The sequence below is a fragment of the Bufo bufo genome, chromosome 1, assembly GCF_905171765.1.
Source record: "Bufo bufo chromosome 1, aBufBuf1.1, whole genome shotgun sequence".
NCBI classification, from domain to species: domain Eukaryota; kingdom Metazoa; phylum Chordata; class Amphibia; order Anura; family Bufonidae; genus Bufo; species Bufo bufo.
The window spans coordinates 12687179-12703992 of record NC_053389.1 but is presented as its reverse complement, the minus strand read 5'-3'; the positions used below and the strand labels follow the sequence as shown (position 1 = coordinate 12703992).

At 42.5% G+C, this 16814-nt stretch overlaps 1 protein-coding gene across 1 annotated transcript; it reads right to left on the bottom strand.

Moving 5' to 3' along the window:
- Positions 1 to 3095: 3095 nt before the first annotated feature.
- On the bottom strand, positions 3096 to 16613 carry LOC120991669 (chemokine-like receptor 1). The gene is made up of 2 exons (XM_040420471.1): positions 16455 to 16613; positions 3096 to 5535 (listed from the first exon to the last, which is right to left on the bottom strand). Exon 2 carries the CDS (start codon positions 5491 to 5493, stop codon positions 4429 to 4431), a length of 1065 nt encoding a protein of 354 aa, XP_040276405.1. The 5' UTR covers positions 5494 to 5535; positions 16455 to 16613; the 3' UTR covers positions 3096 to 4428.
- Positions 16614 to 16814: the final 201 nt, after the last annotated feature.

Below are 16814 nucleotides of genomic sequence, written 5' to 3'. Positions count from 1 at the left end.
CACTATTTTAATAAGAGTGCCAGTTAAAAAAGTTGCACTTAAAACCTTTTAAAGATACTTTTCAGGTGCAAGGTGGATGATAAATCTCCATCTATGTGTTAAGCTGATTTATGGGGCAGCAATGAGCGGAAACTGCGGCTCCACCCGTCCGCTCAGTCACACGCCATCCAGTGACAGACATCAGTGCTGATCCACCAGGGAGAAGGCAGGAGTGCCCAAGAGCTGTAGCGTGATTTTCACACCCGCCTCTCCCTGTGGCTAGAACATAATCCAGAGTCCAGAAAGTCCTCTCTCCTCAGAGGAAGTGAGTCAGATAGTGACAGTGTGCTGAGAGCACCGTAGGGGCAGCTCCATGCCACCACCAAGAGCCTTGATTACAGTGTTTCAGTGTTTACTGTGAGCTCAGGAGATTAAATAGGGCAGGAGGCAGGATTTTCTGACACCTGTCTGATGGTAGTCGGGGTGCCTATGATGTTGAGTGTTTCTATGGGTGCACCGTAGGGTGTTTAGAGTGCAATGGCCTGTTTTATGGTGTTGGAGTCAGTAACAAGGCTAAATGTAGCAGAACAAACATCTCTTTTTACTTAAGTACAGGATGGGAGTATTAGTACATCTAAAACATAGTTGCCACAATATACCACAATAGTTACCACCCAGAGGATATTGTATGAATTTGAGCAAGGCTGTAAAATATAATCCTCTTTCCTCTCTTTTCAAGTCTCTTCCTGCAGAATGAATAGCTGGCAATCCTATTTTTGCAATTGTGCTTGTACTTCACAACTGAAGCATACAGGTTTTAAGATATGACTGGCCAAGTCATGTCCAAGTGTGAAGGATGTCTTAACTGTATTCACCTCAGGGCAGTAAAGTCTAAATAGCTTAAGTAGCAGAATAACTTACTGACTCCAGTGCTCAGCCATGCAGATTTCTCAACCTTTTTGTCACTTTCTCTCTTATTTCTTTTCTGTAGATCATCCAGAGAGATCGGTAAGTCTTTGTAGCTTTAGTCCAGTCTTGTGAGGAATGGGGTACATGGAGTTGCTTCCTCACTCTTCTTCTACAAGCTAACTCTCGGCTAGAACTCTCTAGATTAGACTGAGCTACGGGTGGAGCCAAGATCCACAAACAACATCCTGTAAGGGTGGTGTCATATAACTGGGCATGCATAACATCAAAGCATAGTAAATGGGAGCAAATAATGTAACATTAAACAACAAATAATTTGCAAGTACCGCTAGCTTTGGGACACTGCCCTTCTGTATCAATGTCTCACAGTTTTCAATATGTCTGCATGCTTTCATTGAAAAAGAGACTTCTTCGTTCTTCAAGGAGATGAAAATGTGTGAATTCAGCCTTACATTCAGCAAATAACTGGCAAAATCTAACAAAAAGTTGGCCGAGTTAAAGGGGTATTCCAGTCAAAAGCATACATCATCTATATACTGGAAAGAAGATAACTGCTGGATATGTGAGGGGCCAACCTCTGGGACACCCACTGATCACTAGAGAACCCAGTCCTCTGGTAGTGTCCTATCATTTGAACCTCTATTGAGCTAGGATTTATTACCTGTCTGTCATTGTCTATCACAATATTTCATTGATTAAATGTAGATCTCACAAGGTTGTCCTGGAGCTTGGACATCGTGGTGTCATTGTGACTGGTGTGAACCCAATGCATAAGGCTGATCTCAACCCACCAGCGCCAGTCACACTTTGTTCGTTTGTATTTTTTTGTTTTTGTTTTCCTTTTAATTCAATTCGGAATGAAGGGGGGGGGGGGACCAAGTAAAACCAAATGTAAAAAAATGTTTATTCTTTTAGAATGATGAATATTTCCAAGCTGGTACATATAACAGTACATGTTACACATTCTGGGCCAAAAATGTATTCTGTTCTTATAAATTCCATAAAAGAAAATTAGGTCCTCAGAGGGATATACAGATATACAGTATACAGCCATCTCTACAGGGAACTCAGGAACTTACTGCAAAAAGATATATGCTGCATACTGATAAATACGGCCACCATTAGGAAAGCTGTGGAGCTTACTGGGAACAGATATATAGAGCCACCACTAGAGGGACCTCAAGAGATTACTGTATACAGATATATACAGCCACCACTAGAGGGACCTCTCCTGAGCTACACCAGAGGGAGCTCAGGAGATTACTACATACAGATATATACAGCCACCACTAGAGGGAGCTCAGGAGAATACTGCATACAGATATATACAGCCACCACTAGAGGGAGCACAGGAGATTACTGCATACATATATACAGCCACCAGTAGAGGGAGATCAGGAGATTACTACATACATATCTATTCAGCCACCACTAGAGGGAGCTCAGGAGATTACTATATACAGATATATACAGCCACCACTATAGGTAGCACAGTAGAATATTGCATACAGATATATATAGCCACCACTAGAGGGAGCACAGTAGAATATTGCATACAGATATATACAGCCACCACTAGAGGGACCACAAGAGATTACTGCATACAGATATATATAGCCACCACTAGAGGGAGCTCAGGAGATTACTACATACAGATATATACAGCCACCACTAGAGGGACCACAAGAGATTACTGCATACAGATATATACAGCCACCACTAGAGGGAACTCAGGAGATTACTGCATACAGATATATATAGCCACCACTAGAGGGAGCTCAGGAGATTACTGCATACAGATATATACAGTCACCAGTAGAGGGAGCTCAGGAGATTACTACATACAGATATATACAGCCACCACTAGGGGGAGCTCAGGAGATTACTGCATACAGATATATACAGCCACCACTAGAGGGAGCTCAGGAGATTACTACATACAGATATATACAGCCACCACTAGAGGGAGCTCAGGAGATTACTACATACAGATATATACAGCCACCACCAGAGGGAGCTCAGGAGATAACTACATACAGACATATACAGCCACCACTAGAGGGAGCTCAGGAGCTTACTACATACAGATATATACAGTCACCCCTAGGGGGGCTCAGGGAAATGAATATATATATATATATATATATATATATATATATATATATATGTATATATAAAACCACCACTAGGGGGAGCTCAGGAGCTTATTTCTGATCATTTATACAGTTCACTGAAATCAATAGTACTGTATGCAAAATTCGTATAAGCATCCTTCAGTGGTGGATACAGGTAGTTAAAATTTCAAAGTAGGAGTACTTGGTGCTCTATAACAGAAATATTGGACCCCTATAACTATAAGAATATTTTGGTATCATGGGTTTTACATACAATGTCTAACTAAAGTTTTTTTGTAATGACTGCAGCATTATTATAGCAATAAAATACTGTGTGTAATAAAAAGAATCAAAGTAACTTCAAGACTACTTTAAATGACTCACGATATTTTTATAATTTAAGAGTATCTGTCACCTCTCATGACATGTGGTAAATTATCGTATTGTCAACACTATAACAATTTGGAAAAAAAAATCTCAGAACTTTGCCCTCTTCCTTGGTTATTCCTACTAGAAAAAACCTTGGTGCTACCAATTGAGGGTATGTCTTTGCATACTCTACATTGTCAGATCAGTGCAGGCAATGTCAACAGGAGCGTTGCAGTCCAGTGTTCAATATATTCATTCATTTCTTTGAGGAATAATAGAGCAATGACACAGCTCAAAGTAAAAAAAAAAAAGACCCAGAATTGCTACTTCATGGACAATCCGATGATTTCCTAAAACAGACATGTCAAGAGGGACGGCAGGTCTTGGTTCTACCATTTCTATTGTCTAACTTTGGTCTTGGGGCAAACAACCAGTGTCAGTTCGGTGTTCAGTCAACCTGAGTAACTTACATCTGGCTAGATTAAAGATATTCACCTATAGGAATAATCTATGAGCAAGTTCTAAGTCAATATACGGGTTCCCCCTTCATTAAGCCAGAGTGATGAGGACTAAAAAAAGGAGAACTGTGTAATACTGAAATCCCCCCTGTGGTGGCACTGTAGGAAAATTCATCATTTGCTGCCACTTCCTCCACCAATCACAGCTAATCACTTGGGGGCATACCAGCGGGACAAACTATTTTCTACTTGTCATCGGATAACTGAAAATGTGACTTTTTTAAGCTAACCAACCACTGGGACAACTAGCCCCTAATTCAACCAGTAGGTTGATCAAAGGGGCGTACTGTACAATACGAGAAATCTTCACGTCTCTCAAAGTTTCTCCAATTCTCTTATATGTTGGTAGGCTTTCATCAGGACTGTCGTCAATGTGATGAGATCAAACCATAGATTTCTGAACCTTTAAATAACATAGCGCTAAGAAACATTGTTACCGATGGTCTTTTCGAGTTGTTTAGTCCAGTCATTCAGTGTATAGGAATGTAATCAAAGTTCAGATATGAAGGTGACTCTATCAGTTAGACCACATGGGAGTCAGAGGTGGACTTGGTCTTGTTCTGGAGGTCTTTTTGTAATGAGTCTTCATTGAAAGCTTTCTCGAATATTGAATGGAAGGAACCCCAGAATTTTTTCTTAAAGTCCCGGCCAATAAAAACATAGAGAAAAGGATTGATGCAGCTGTTTATGAAAGCCAAGCTGGAGGTGAGAGGAGCGCCAACACGAAATACATTGGGTGAAAAATTACCTGCATGCAATTCCATCAAGGAGATAACATGATAAGGAAACCAACAGACGAAGAAGGAAATTATCACAGCGATTATGACTTTGAAGGGCTTGGTGGACGTGGTCATGTGATTTCTTTGGATACGTAGGGCAATTATGGAATAAGACGAGACAATGACAATAAAAGGGATCAAAAATCCCACGAGGAATCTGGTTATGGCTGTCCCTTTGTGACGGGACATGCCAATGGGCGATAACTCTTCGGTGTCAGGTTCTAATTCCTCTCCAAGGTCAAAGTTGTTAAAGCAACCAAAGGTGCCGTCGAAATATTCAAAGGTGTTTCGAAATATAAAGTATGGGAGGCTAAATATAATAGCCAGGACCCAAACTCCGATGACAACGAATAAAGCCAGTTTTGGCGTTCTGTGGTTTTGGCACCAAACTGGGAAGATGACAGAGATACAACGATCTATACTGATGATGGTGAGCAGGAAGACGCTGGCAAACAGATTGATGAAAGCAACCGAACTATTCAACTTGCACATGAATGCCCCAAAGATCCATTCGAAATCATAAGCCAAGTAGATTATGCTCAAGGGGAGAAATAATGTGAAGGTGAAGTCAGCGATTGATAAATTAAGGAACCAAATGACATTGACCGTCTTTTTCATCTTGAAGATTGTGAACCAGAGGACCAGGCCATTTCCACTTGTCCCAAGTACAAAGGCCAAAGAGTAGACCAACAAAGCGAAGTAATTCTCAGGGGACAGTCCATAGTCTTCATAGTCGTCAGTTGTATTGCCAGAAGTGTGGTTCAGGGGTGTAACATTGAAGGTTGGATACAACGTGATGTTCTCCATGACTTTCCTGGTAAATGGTGGAACAGAACTTTATAAAAAAAGCTGCAAATACAAAAACAAAAAAATAGTTACAAAGAATAATTAAAATTACAATGTGTCCTTTCATTTCAAGGTAATGGCCCCCACGTTTTTGCTAATTTCTCCTTAGTTTACCCATACAGTCTTCATAAAGCGTTCAAGTATTGACCGAACCTTATGACACCAAGGATTGTTCTTTGTGACAGTTAACTCACCATAGTGCGTACAACACCCCCCTGAACTGAAGATAGACACTTAGTAAACACAATTAAAAGGGTTATCCCACATATATTATTACTGTGCAATACATAGAGCATCTCCAATGCAATAATCATGCAAAAAAAAAAAATATATATATATATACAGATATATACAGTCACCACTGTATATATATTTAGGTTTGTACATTTTCTAGTATCGCCCCCTGTTGTTTCTATTGTCCACCTGGTCCTGCATTCATTGGGGACTGACTTGCTCAATAGTTTGCCTGCTCCCTTTCTCCTCTCAGTGCCGATGCAGTGATCTCATAGAGAAGAGGCCCATCCATTCTTTTAAGCACACAGCTCTATCTCCCTCTAGACAGCGGAGAAGGACAATGCATCACATACCACGGTGCTGTTTATTAGTGGAATTGCTGGGGTTGAGTGTGAGAGGCTATTTTGTGGCAGGGGAGGAAGGAGTTAACAAAAGCTGGTTGCAGTGCATCCCAGGACATATGGGTGCTTGATGTTCCCATGTGATGAGCTGCTGCCCTCCCACAGAAAGAGAAGAGGCCAGAGCTGCAGATGGGTGAGTAAAGGAAAATGTCAAGGGCAAAAAGAGTCTTGTGCATTGATACATTTTGTAACCCACGTTCCCTTGTTGGGCAAATCTTTTGTGCTGTCTGCAAAGAGGTCCTGTCCATAAGATGGCCGCTGATGGAGGGTCATGTGACCAGACATATCACTCATTCAAATACACTGCACCTGCCACCTGTACTGTGGCCAGGGAGCCCAGGGGAGCAGACAAGGCAGGGAGTGAAGTAGGTGGTGGCCAATGCCGGGAAACAGGTCCCTTCGCAGGTCTGCCCAGAAAAGGGAGTTGTCCAAAAAAATCCAAAGGTGCACCAACCCTTTAAGTGTTCTTTGTGCTTGCAGCCTGTTAAATTTACATGAGGAGGCTGAAGGCTTTGTGTGCACCTTCATGGGGACCCATTGGCAGGGTCCGGCTGCCACACTGACCGTCTGATCCCATACTGGGACAGTTGCCTATCAAATGCATGAAAATAATGCTATGCGACCCCAGCAGTGCTGGGAGGTCAGGATGGGAGCCGTCTCATACTTACACTGCAAGTCCGGAGCGTGACACTCACTCATCCGAATGGGGTCTTAAAAATTCCAAAATCGGCTTCAGGCAAAACTGTTCCCGAGGTTAGTGCTCCTTAGTATGCTGTTTTAGCCCTCTCATCTCCAGAGTGCACTGCCTGCATCTACAGCTACAGAAGGATGATCCAAGTGAAGACAAATCAGGGGTTTGTTTTTGGAGCTCTAGTGATGTCACATGTTACATAATGCGCGCCTATAGGACATCACTATGTATGGGAGAAATGGAGGAGACATTTTATGGAAAGATTCCATATTTCTCACCATTTCCGACCTAAAAGAGTCCTAAAATGTTTTTATTTTGCTAGAAAAAATGTAGTTTGCTTTGGTCATGAAGGATCAAAGTTAAGCTAGGTGTCAACGTCCAAGGTCCATCAAGTTATTTTCTGTGGAGCCAGAGGCTGTGGTTTTGGTGGAGATTACGGGTGCGTGAAAAGCCATTGCAATGATTTAGCACTGTAAAGACGGTGCACCTAAAAAATGACAAAAACACACGTGGACAAATTTGTTGGCACCTTCCATTAAAATTGAAAAACCCACAATAGTCACTGAAATAACTTCAAACTGACAAAATAAATAATACATAAAAAAATACTGAAAATCAGCAAATAAAAATCAGACATTGCTTCTGAATTGAGGTTCAGCAGAATAATTTAAGTTGGTTCCTCAACTTAATATTTTTTTTGCGCAACCTTTTGAGGCAATTGCTGCAATCAAGCGATTTCTGTGACTCAGTGAGACTTCTGCTCCTGTCCACAGATGTTCAATAGGATTTAGATCAGGCCTCACAGCGGACACTTCAGAGGAGTCCAATGCTTTGCTCTCAGCCATTCTCGGATGTTTTTAGCTGTGTTTTGGGTCATTATCCTGTTGGAGGACGCCCGACCTATGACTGAGACCAAGCTTTCTCACATTTCACTTCAGAATCACTTTATAGTCTTGAGATTTCATTGTACCCTGCAGAGATTCAAGACATCCTGTGCCAGATGCAGCAAAGCAGCCCCAAACCATCACAGAGCCTCCTCCATGTTTCATAGTAGGTACAATGTTCTTCTCTTTGCTTTATTTTGGCATCTATGAACATAGAGCTGATGTGACTTGCCAGAAAACTCCAGCTGTGTCTCATCTGTCTAAGGATAAATCCCGGCAGTCGTATCTTCTTTTTCAATATATCTGTTTTATTCCATCCAAAGTCAAATGTCCCAACAACCACAGGTACCTGTTGATGAAGACATATCACCGAAACGCGTCCTGGTTTTTGGAAAAAATTATACTTTGCTTTCAACAGTGGTCTCCTCCTTGGTCGTCTTCCATTAAGTCCACTTTGGCTAAGACAAAGATGGTGCGATCTGACACTGAGGTACCTTGACCTTAGAGTTCACCTCTGATCTCTTTGGAAGTTGTTCTGGGCTCTTTGGTTACCATTCGTGTGATCCGTTCTTTTCATTTTGTCATCAATTTTCCTCTTGCGGCCATATCCAGGGAGGTTGGCTACAGTCCTGTAGACTTTAAACTTCTGAATAACATGTGCAACTGTGGTATCAAGAACATCAAGCTGTTTGGAGATTTAATGTTTGTCTATAATTGTCTTTCTAATCTCCTGAGACAACTCTCTCCTTAGCTTTCTCTGGTCCATGTTCAGTGCGGTGCCCACCACGATACCAAACAGCATACTGATTACTTTTCCCACTCTAAATAGGCAGACAGACTGATTACAAGTCCAAAGACACCTGTGATGATAATTACAGGACACACCTGTCCCTGTGGTCAAATCATTTTCCATCTTTTCTAGGGGTACCATTGTTTTTGAACCCCAATTCAAAAGCAATGTCTGATTTTCAGTAAATTTCTTATTACGTTTGTCAGTTTTAGTTACTTTAGTGACCATTGTGCGTTTTTCTTTCTTTAACGGAAGGGTTCCAACAAGTTTGTCCAGTGTATCATTACCATTACTAATTAAGCTGGTGGGTGGAGCTTGACTAACACCGGGTAGGCTCCGCCCACCTGCTTAATTTGTGACTAATTATAGTAGGGCAGCATCGGGGCCAGATGCTGGAGGCCTGGAGCGCATATGATGCAGGTGAGTTGAGCTCTCTGATAGGGCTCGGCATGAAGTACACTGACAATACTGGGCCCTATTACATGTGAGTGAATACTGGAGGCAGTGGGGGACATTACTAGGGGCGGTGGGAAGCATTACCGGGGACTTTACGGGGAAATCAGGGACCAGGGGTGTAACGATTGTGGTCACAGAGGGTGCGACCGAGCACAGCATGAAGGGGGGGGGGCCTGATTCAAAGTTTGCCCTGGGGCTCATAGCATTCTAGTTATGCCACTGGTTATTATCCATTGCTGGCTTGGTTCATTTTCCCATCATATTATACACTTTCCGTTTCCATGGTTATTAGGACCACTCTGCAATCCAACAGTGGTGGTCGTGCTTGCACACTATAGGAAAAAGGGCTGGCCTATGTGTACTCCCACGGTCCCAGCCACCAGAGATGCCAGAGCTTTTTCCTATAGTATGCAAGCATGGCCACCGCTGCTGGATTGCAGGGTGGTCGTAACCATGGAAATGGAAGGTGTATAATGTGATGGAAAAATGAATCCAGCCAGCAAAGGAGGCAATATGGAGAATAATACATTAGTAAGTGCCATGTATTAACTTTCTCTACATGATAAAGACCACTTGCCATAGTGAGGCCCCTTGCAGACGAGCATGAGCGGAATAGGTCCGGATGTGTTCAGTGAAAAATACACAATTTCTTAAGCAAGTTAATTCAGTTTTTATCGCACGGGTGCAATGCGATTTAATGAGTTTTGCACGCGCGTGATAAAAAATTGAAGATATAAAAACAATATCTCTTAGCAACCATCCGTGAAAAACGCATCACATCCACACTAGCTTGCGGATGCTTGCGATTTCCACGCAGCCCCATTCACTTCTATGGGGCCAGGGCTGCGTGAAAAAAGCAGATTATAGAACATGCTGCGATTTTCACACAACGCACAAGTGATGCTTGAAAACCAACGCTCATGTACACAGACCCATTGAAATAAATGGGTCCGGATTCAGTGCGGGCGCAATGCATTCACATTACGTATTGCACCCACGCGGAATACTCGCTCATGTGAAAGGGGCCTAAGAGAACCCCTTTAAGATTGGCATTCCACACCATGAACCCAGCTGGAGAAAGATCCGACCAATTTATTAAGAGGAGCACTTATCTCAATTCAAATCTACTCCAGCCAGGAGATCTCTGCAGAGGACGCACTCGCAGCCCGCCTACTCCAGCCAGGAGATCTCTGCAGAGGACGCACTCGCAGCCCGCCTACTCCAGCCAGGAGATCTCTGCAGAGGACACACTCATGGCCCGCCTACTCCAGCCAGGAGATCTCTGCAGAGGACACACTCGCGGCCCGCCTACTGCAGCCAGGAGATCTCTGCAGAGGACGCACTCATGGCCCGCCTACTCCAGCCAGGAGATCTCTGCAGAGGACACACTCACGGCCCGCCTACTCCAGCCAGGAGATCTCTGCAGAGGACGCACTCACGGCCCGCCTACTCCAGCCAGGAGATCTCTGCAGAGGACGCACTCACGGCCCGCCTACTCCAGCCAGGAGATCTCTGCAGAGGACACACTCACGGCCCGCCTACTCCAGCCAGGAGATCTCTGCAGAGGACGCACTCGCGGCCCGCCTACTCCAGCCAGGAGATCTCTGCAGAGGACACACTCATGGCCCGCCTACTCCAGCTAGGAGATCTCTGCAGAGGACACACTCACGGCCCGCCTACTCCAGCCAGGAGATCTCTGCAGAGGATGCACTCGCGGCCCACCTACTCCAGCCAGGAGATCTCTGCAGAGGACGCACTCACGGCCCGCCTAGTCCAGCCAGGAGATCTCTGCAGAAGACGCAATCGCGGCCCGCCTACTCCAGCCAGGAGATCCCTGCAGAGGACACACTCACGGCCCGCCTACTCCAGCCAGGAGATCTCTGCAGAGGACGCACTCGCGGCCCGCCTACTCCAGCCAGGAGATCTCTGCAGAGGACACACTCATGGCCCGCCTACTCCAGCTAGGAGATCTCTGCAGAGGACGCACCCGCGGCCCGCCTACTCCAGCCAGGAGATCTCTGCAGAGGATGCACTCGCGGCCCGCCTACTCCAGCCAGGAGATCTCTGCAGAGGACGCACTCACGGCCCGCCTACTCCAGCCAGGAGATCTCTGCAGAGGATGCACTCGCGGCCCGCCTACTCCAGCCAGGAGATCTCTGCAGAGGACACACTCACGGCCCGCCTACTCCAGCCAGGAGATCTCTGCAGAGGACGCACTCATGGCCCGCCTACTCCAGCTAGGAGATCTCTGCAGAGGACGCACCCACGGCCCGCCTACTCCAGCCAGGAGATCTCTGCAGAGGATGCACTCGCGGCCCGCCTACTCCAGCCAGGAGATCTCTGCAGAGGACGCACTCACGGCCCGCCTACTCCAGCCAGGAGATCTCTGCAGAGGACGCACTCACGGCCCGTCTACTGCAGCCAGGAGATCTCTGCAGAGGACGCACTCACGGCCCGCCTAGTCCAGCCAGGAGATCTCTGCAGAGGACGCACTCGCGGCCCGCCTACTCCAGCCAGGAGATCTCTGCAGAGGACGCACTCGCGGCCTGCCTACTCCAGCCAGGAGATCTCTGCAGAGGACACACTCATGGCCCGCCTACTCCAGCCAGGAGATCTCTGCCGATGACGCACTCGCGGCCCACCTACTCCAGGCAGGAGATCTCTTCAGAGGACGCACTCGCGGCCCGTCTACTCCAGGCAGGAGATCTCTTCAGAGGACGCACTCGCGGCCCGTCTACTCCAGGCAGGAGATCTCTACAGAGGACGCACTCACGGCCCATCTACTCCAGCCAGGAGATCTCTGCAGAGGACGCATTTGCGGCCCGCCTACTGCAGCCAGGAGATCTCTTCAGAGGACGCACTCGCGGCCCGTCTACTCCAGGCAGGAGATCTCTTCAGAGGACGCACTCGCGGCCCGCCTACTCCAGGCCACACTCTTCCCATTTTTTTGGCAAGGATATGGGGGAAAAAATTAAAGTCACAAATTTTGTTGCAAATCAGAATACGGGACAAGATTTGTGACCTTTCTGCTCTAGAGCTATAGTGAATGACCCCATTGTGTTCAGGTTATAGCAAGATATAGCAGAGCTGAAGAGCGTGACCTGAGCTAATAACGATCAATACAGTCAGTGTCAGACTGGGGATCCCTGGACCCAAATGTCCGGAGGCCTCACCCTCCATTTGTACCTCTCCACTTTAAATTCATTGCAGTTTATTACATTATTAATTAACCTACAGAAAACAGACTCGGGGGCAAATGATTGACTCCAAATATCGTGGTCTTCCGCAGAAGCCATCTAGAGACACTGTGCCTGGGCGGCCGGGGTATTGAAATACAAGGTGAGGGCAGAGAACTGAACCTTCACACCAGGCGAGCACAGCTACGGCTCTGCCTGGATATAATATTGCAAACATGGGTCGTCCACTCAATGATTTACTCTGTTGTCATATTTGGAGTCAAAAGGGATTTATTTCTCCTAATAAAGAAATTGGATGGATTTAGTTTTTTTTTTTGCTTTTTCTGGCCAAACACTGGAAGAGAACATTTTGTTGTAGGTGGACACGTCCTTTTCTCAGCATTTCTATGATACATCATACAGGGCACTGCAGTACAATGGAGCGGCCACTGGGTGGCAGTGTTTACTGGACATGACTGACCGAGCACGAAGTTGTGAACTTAGAGATCCATGGAAAAAAGGATTAAAAATGTTTTGTGGTTTATGGGGAAATGTGTCAGCTTCCTGTCCGAGAGCAAATCATAAGATTATTTCTGTGTTAAACTAATATTTCCTTAACCACCTTCTAGAGTTCATGTAAGGCTCTGAACTGTGCGCTCGGCACTGCTACGTGAAGCTGGGATAGATAGATAGATAGATAGATAGATAGATAGATAGATAGATAGATAGATAGATAGATAGATAGATAGATAGATAGATAGATAGATAGATAATAGATAGATAATAGATAGATAGATAATAGATAGATAATAAATAGATAATAGATAGATAGATAGATAATAGATAGATAGATAATAGATAGATAGATAATTGATAGATAGATAATAGATAGATAATAGATAGATAATAGATAGATAGATAATAGATAGATAATAGATAGATAATAGATAATAGATAGATAATAGATAATAGATAGATAATTAATAGATAGATAGATAGATAGATAGATAGATAGATAGATAATAGATAATAGATAATAGATAATAGATAGATAATAGATAGATAATAGATAATAGATAATAGATAGATAATAGATAGATAGATAGATAGATAATAGATAATAGATAGATAATAGATAATAGATAGATAATAGATAGATAATAGATAATAGATAGATAATAGATAATAGATAATAGATAGATAATAGATAGATAGATAGATAGATAATAGATAATAGATAGATAATAGATAATAGATAGATAATAGATAGATAATAGATAATAGATAGATAGATAATAGATAGATAATAGATAGATAGATAATAGATAGATAATAGATAATAGATAGATAGATAATAGATAGATAATAGATAGATAGATAGATAGATAATAGATAATAGATAATAGATAGATAATAGATAGATAATAGATAATAGATAGATAATAGATAGATAATAGATAGATAATAGATAGATAATAGATAATAGATAGATAGATAGATAATAGATAGATAATAGATAGATAGATAGATAATAGATAGATAGATAATAGATAGATAGATAATAGATAATAGATAGATAATAGATAGATAGATAATAGATAGATAATAGATAATAGATAATAGATAGATAGATAATAGATAATAGATAGATAATAGATAGATAGATAATAGATAGATAATAGATAATAGATAGATAGATAATAGATAATAGATAGATAATAGATAGATAGATAATAGATAGATAATAGATAATAGATAGATAATAGATAATAGATAGATAATAGATAGATAATAGATAGATAGATAGATAGATAGATAGATAGATAATAGATAGATAGATAATAGATAATAGATAGATAGATAATAGATAGATAATAGATAGATAATAGATAATAGATAGATAATAGATAGATAATAGATAGATAGATAGATAATAGATAGATAATAGATAATAGATAGATAATAGATAATAGATAATAGATAGATAATAGATAGATAATAGATAGATAGATAATAGATAGATAATAGATAGATAATAGATAGATAATAGATAATAGATAGATAATAGATAGATAGATAATAGATAGATAGATAATAGATAGATAATAGATAATAGATAGATAATAGATAGATAATAGATAGATAGATAGATAGATAGATAGATAGATAGATAGATAGATAGATAATAGATAATAGTTAGATAATAGATAATAGATAGATAGATAGATAATAGATAGATAATAAATAGATAGATAGATAGATAGATAATAGATAATAGATAATAGTTAGATAATAGATAGATAATAGATAATAGATAGATAATAGATAGATAGATAGATAGATAATAGATAGATAATAGATAGATAGATAATAGATAGATAATAGATAGATAGATAGATAGATAGATAGATAGATAGATAATAGTTAGATAATAGATAGATAATAGATAATAGATAGATAATAGATAGATAGATAATAGATAGATAGATAATAGATAGATAGATAGATAGATAGATAGATAGATAATAGATAGATAATAGATAGATAGATAATAGATAGATAATAGATAGATAGATAGATAGATAGATAGATAGATAATAGATAGATAATAGTTAGATAATAGATAGATAATAGATAATAGATAGATAATAGATAGATAGATAATAGATAGATAGATAATAGATAGATAGATAATAGATAGATAATAGATAGATAGATAATAGATAGATAGATAGATAGATATGAGCTGGCAGCGGCTCTGGAGTCCTCCTCATCACCAGGTCTCATCCTCCATGACACTGAAGTGACATTTCTCCTGTATGTGGATTATCTTCTCCTACTATCACCAACTCAGAAAGGTCTCCGAGACCAGCTAGTCATTCTGGAGAAATTCAGCACCACATGGGCCCTTCCCATCAATTAAAAAAAGACCAACACTATGGTGTTCCAGAGAAGGAAAACAAAGTCAGCCAGGCCCCCTACCTTCACGCTATACCACCGCCCTCTTACAGCCACCAACAGGTACACCTACCTGGGCCTGATAATTGACCAAACCGGGAGCTTCAAATCAGCCATTGAGAAGCTGAAAGACAAAGTATGCAAGACCTTCTACAACATCAGAAGACAACTGTACCACCTCAAAGCACCCTTGAGGGTCTGGCTTAAAATCTTTGATTCCATCATTGCACCAATCCTCCTGTATGGCAGTGAAGTCTGGGGCCCTCACACGTACCCCAACTGGTCAAGATGGGATTCCAGCCCAACAGAAATATTCCACCTGAAATTCTGTAAGCATCTCCTCCAGGTCCATCGGAGCACCTCTAACAGTGCCTGTCGAGGGGAGCTGGGCAGATTCCCTCTACACTTTACAATCCAGAAGAGGGCGCTATCATTCTGGGGCCATCTACATGATAGTAGTGAAGGCTCCCATCACCATATAGCCTTGCTGCACCAAGGTATCCCAGGCAAGGCAAAGCCCCCAAATCGACCTACTGAAGCCCAGCCCGACCAGATAATCACCCCACACCACCTCACAAAAACCGGGACCTGGAACACAGCAAACAAGAGACAAGAGGAATACGTCAGTGAATGGAGGAAGGAGGTGAGAGCATCCCAGAAGCTGACGGTCTACCAGAGCCTGCCGAGAGACTACAAACTGGCCCCATATCTGGAGAAACTAGGGAACCCCAGAGATCGGAAAATCTTAGATTTGGGCCACATTGGGGACAGGGTGATGCTGACGTCTGTACAGCGCTGCGGATAATGTCAGCGCTATAGAAGTGAGTATAATAAATAAATATCTTGGACTCCAGACTGATACATTGTAACAGACTAGTGATTTCTCCAGCTGACAGAGCATTGTCTAGACTGATACAATTGTATCCACTTGTCAGCTGAGCGCAGGAGGAGCCATGTACAGGTTTACAGCATCTGAATGTAACCTGCAGCGTCCTCATTCATTGACAGCAAACAGAGATCTAGAAAATAGTGAGAAATGGAATCACCAATTCTATTAGACAGAGGTAGAGCTTCTCCTCATACAGCGGTTAAGTCTTAATTATATAAAACCTCTTCATGATGGTCAATGGTGATCAGACAAACGGTCCTTACAGCAATGCAACCTCTGAGAGAGGAGACGCCAAACAGCTACATGACACATTCAGCTCTGCTACATCCACGCATGTCCACTCTTTGTATGGTAGAATTCTCTATAAAGTAACATGTGCTGCAGATAGGAGCTCGGGGTCTTCTTACTGACCCTCATCCCCTGCTGATACTTTGGTCACTTACCTGATGGTCTTCTACTTTTCCCCTTTGAGGTGCCTCGCTCCAGATCTGTGCCCATTATATAGAGACTGAGCGGTGTCGTCAGCTTTTACATCAGATGCCTGAGTCAGCAATCACTTACTGTCAATAGGAAATCCTCTTTTCCCTTAAAGAGAACCTGACCCTGGTACAGACCCTATCATCAAGTCCTGTCAGTGACCTACCCCACCTAAGTAAGTGAACCCTCCATTATAGGCGGCAGCGTCCCCGCCCGCTCTATAGCTGATCACTGATCGGGATCACACAGTTGTTTGGTTGATGATAACGCACATGAACTACAAGTTACCTGCACCCGATGTAGAGGAAGCCTCCCCGACAACTTCA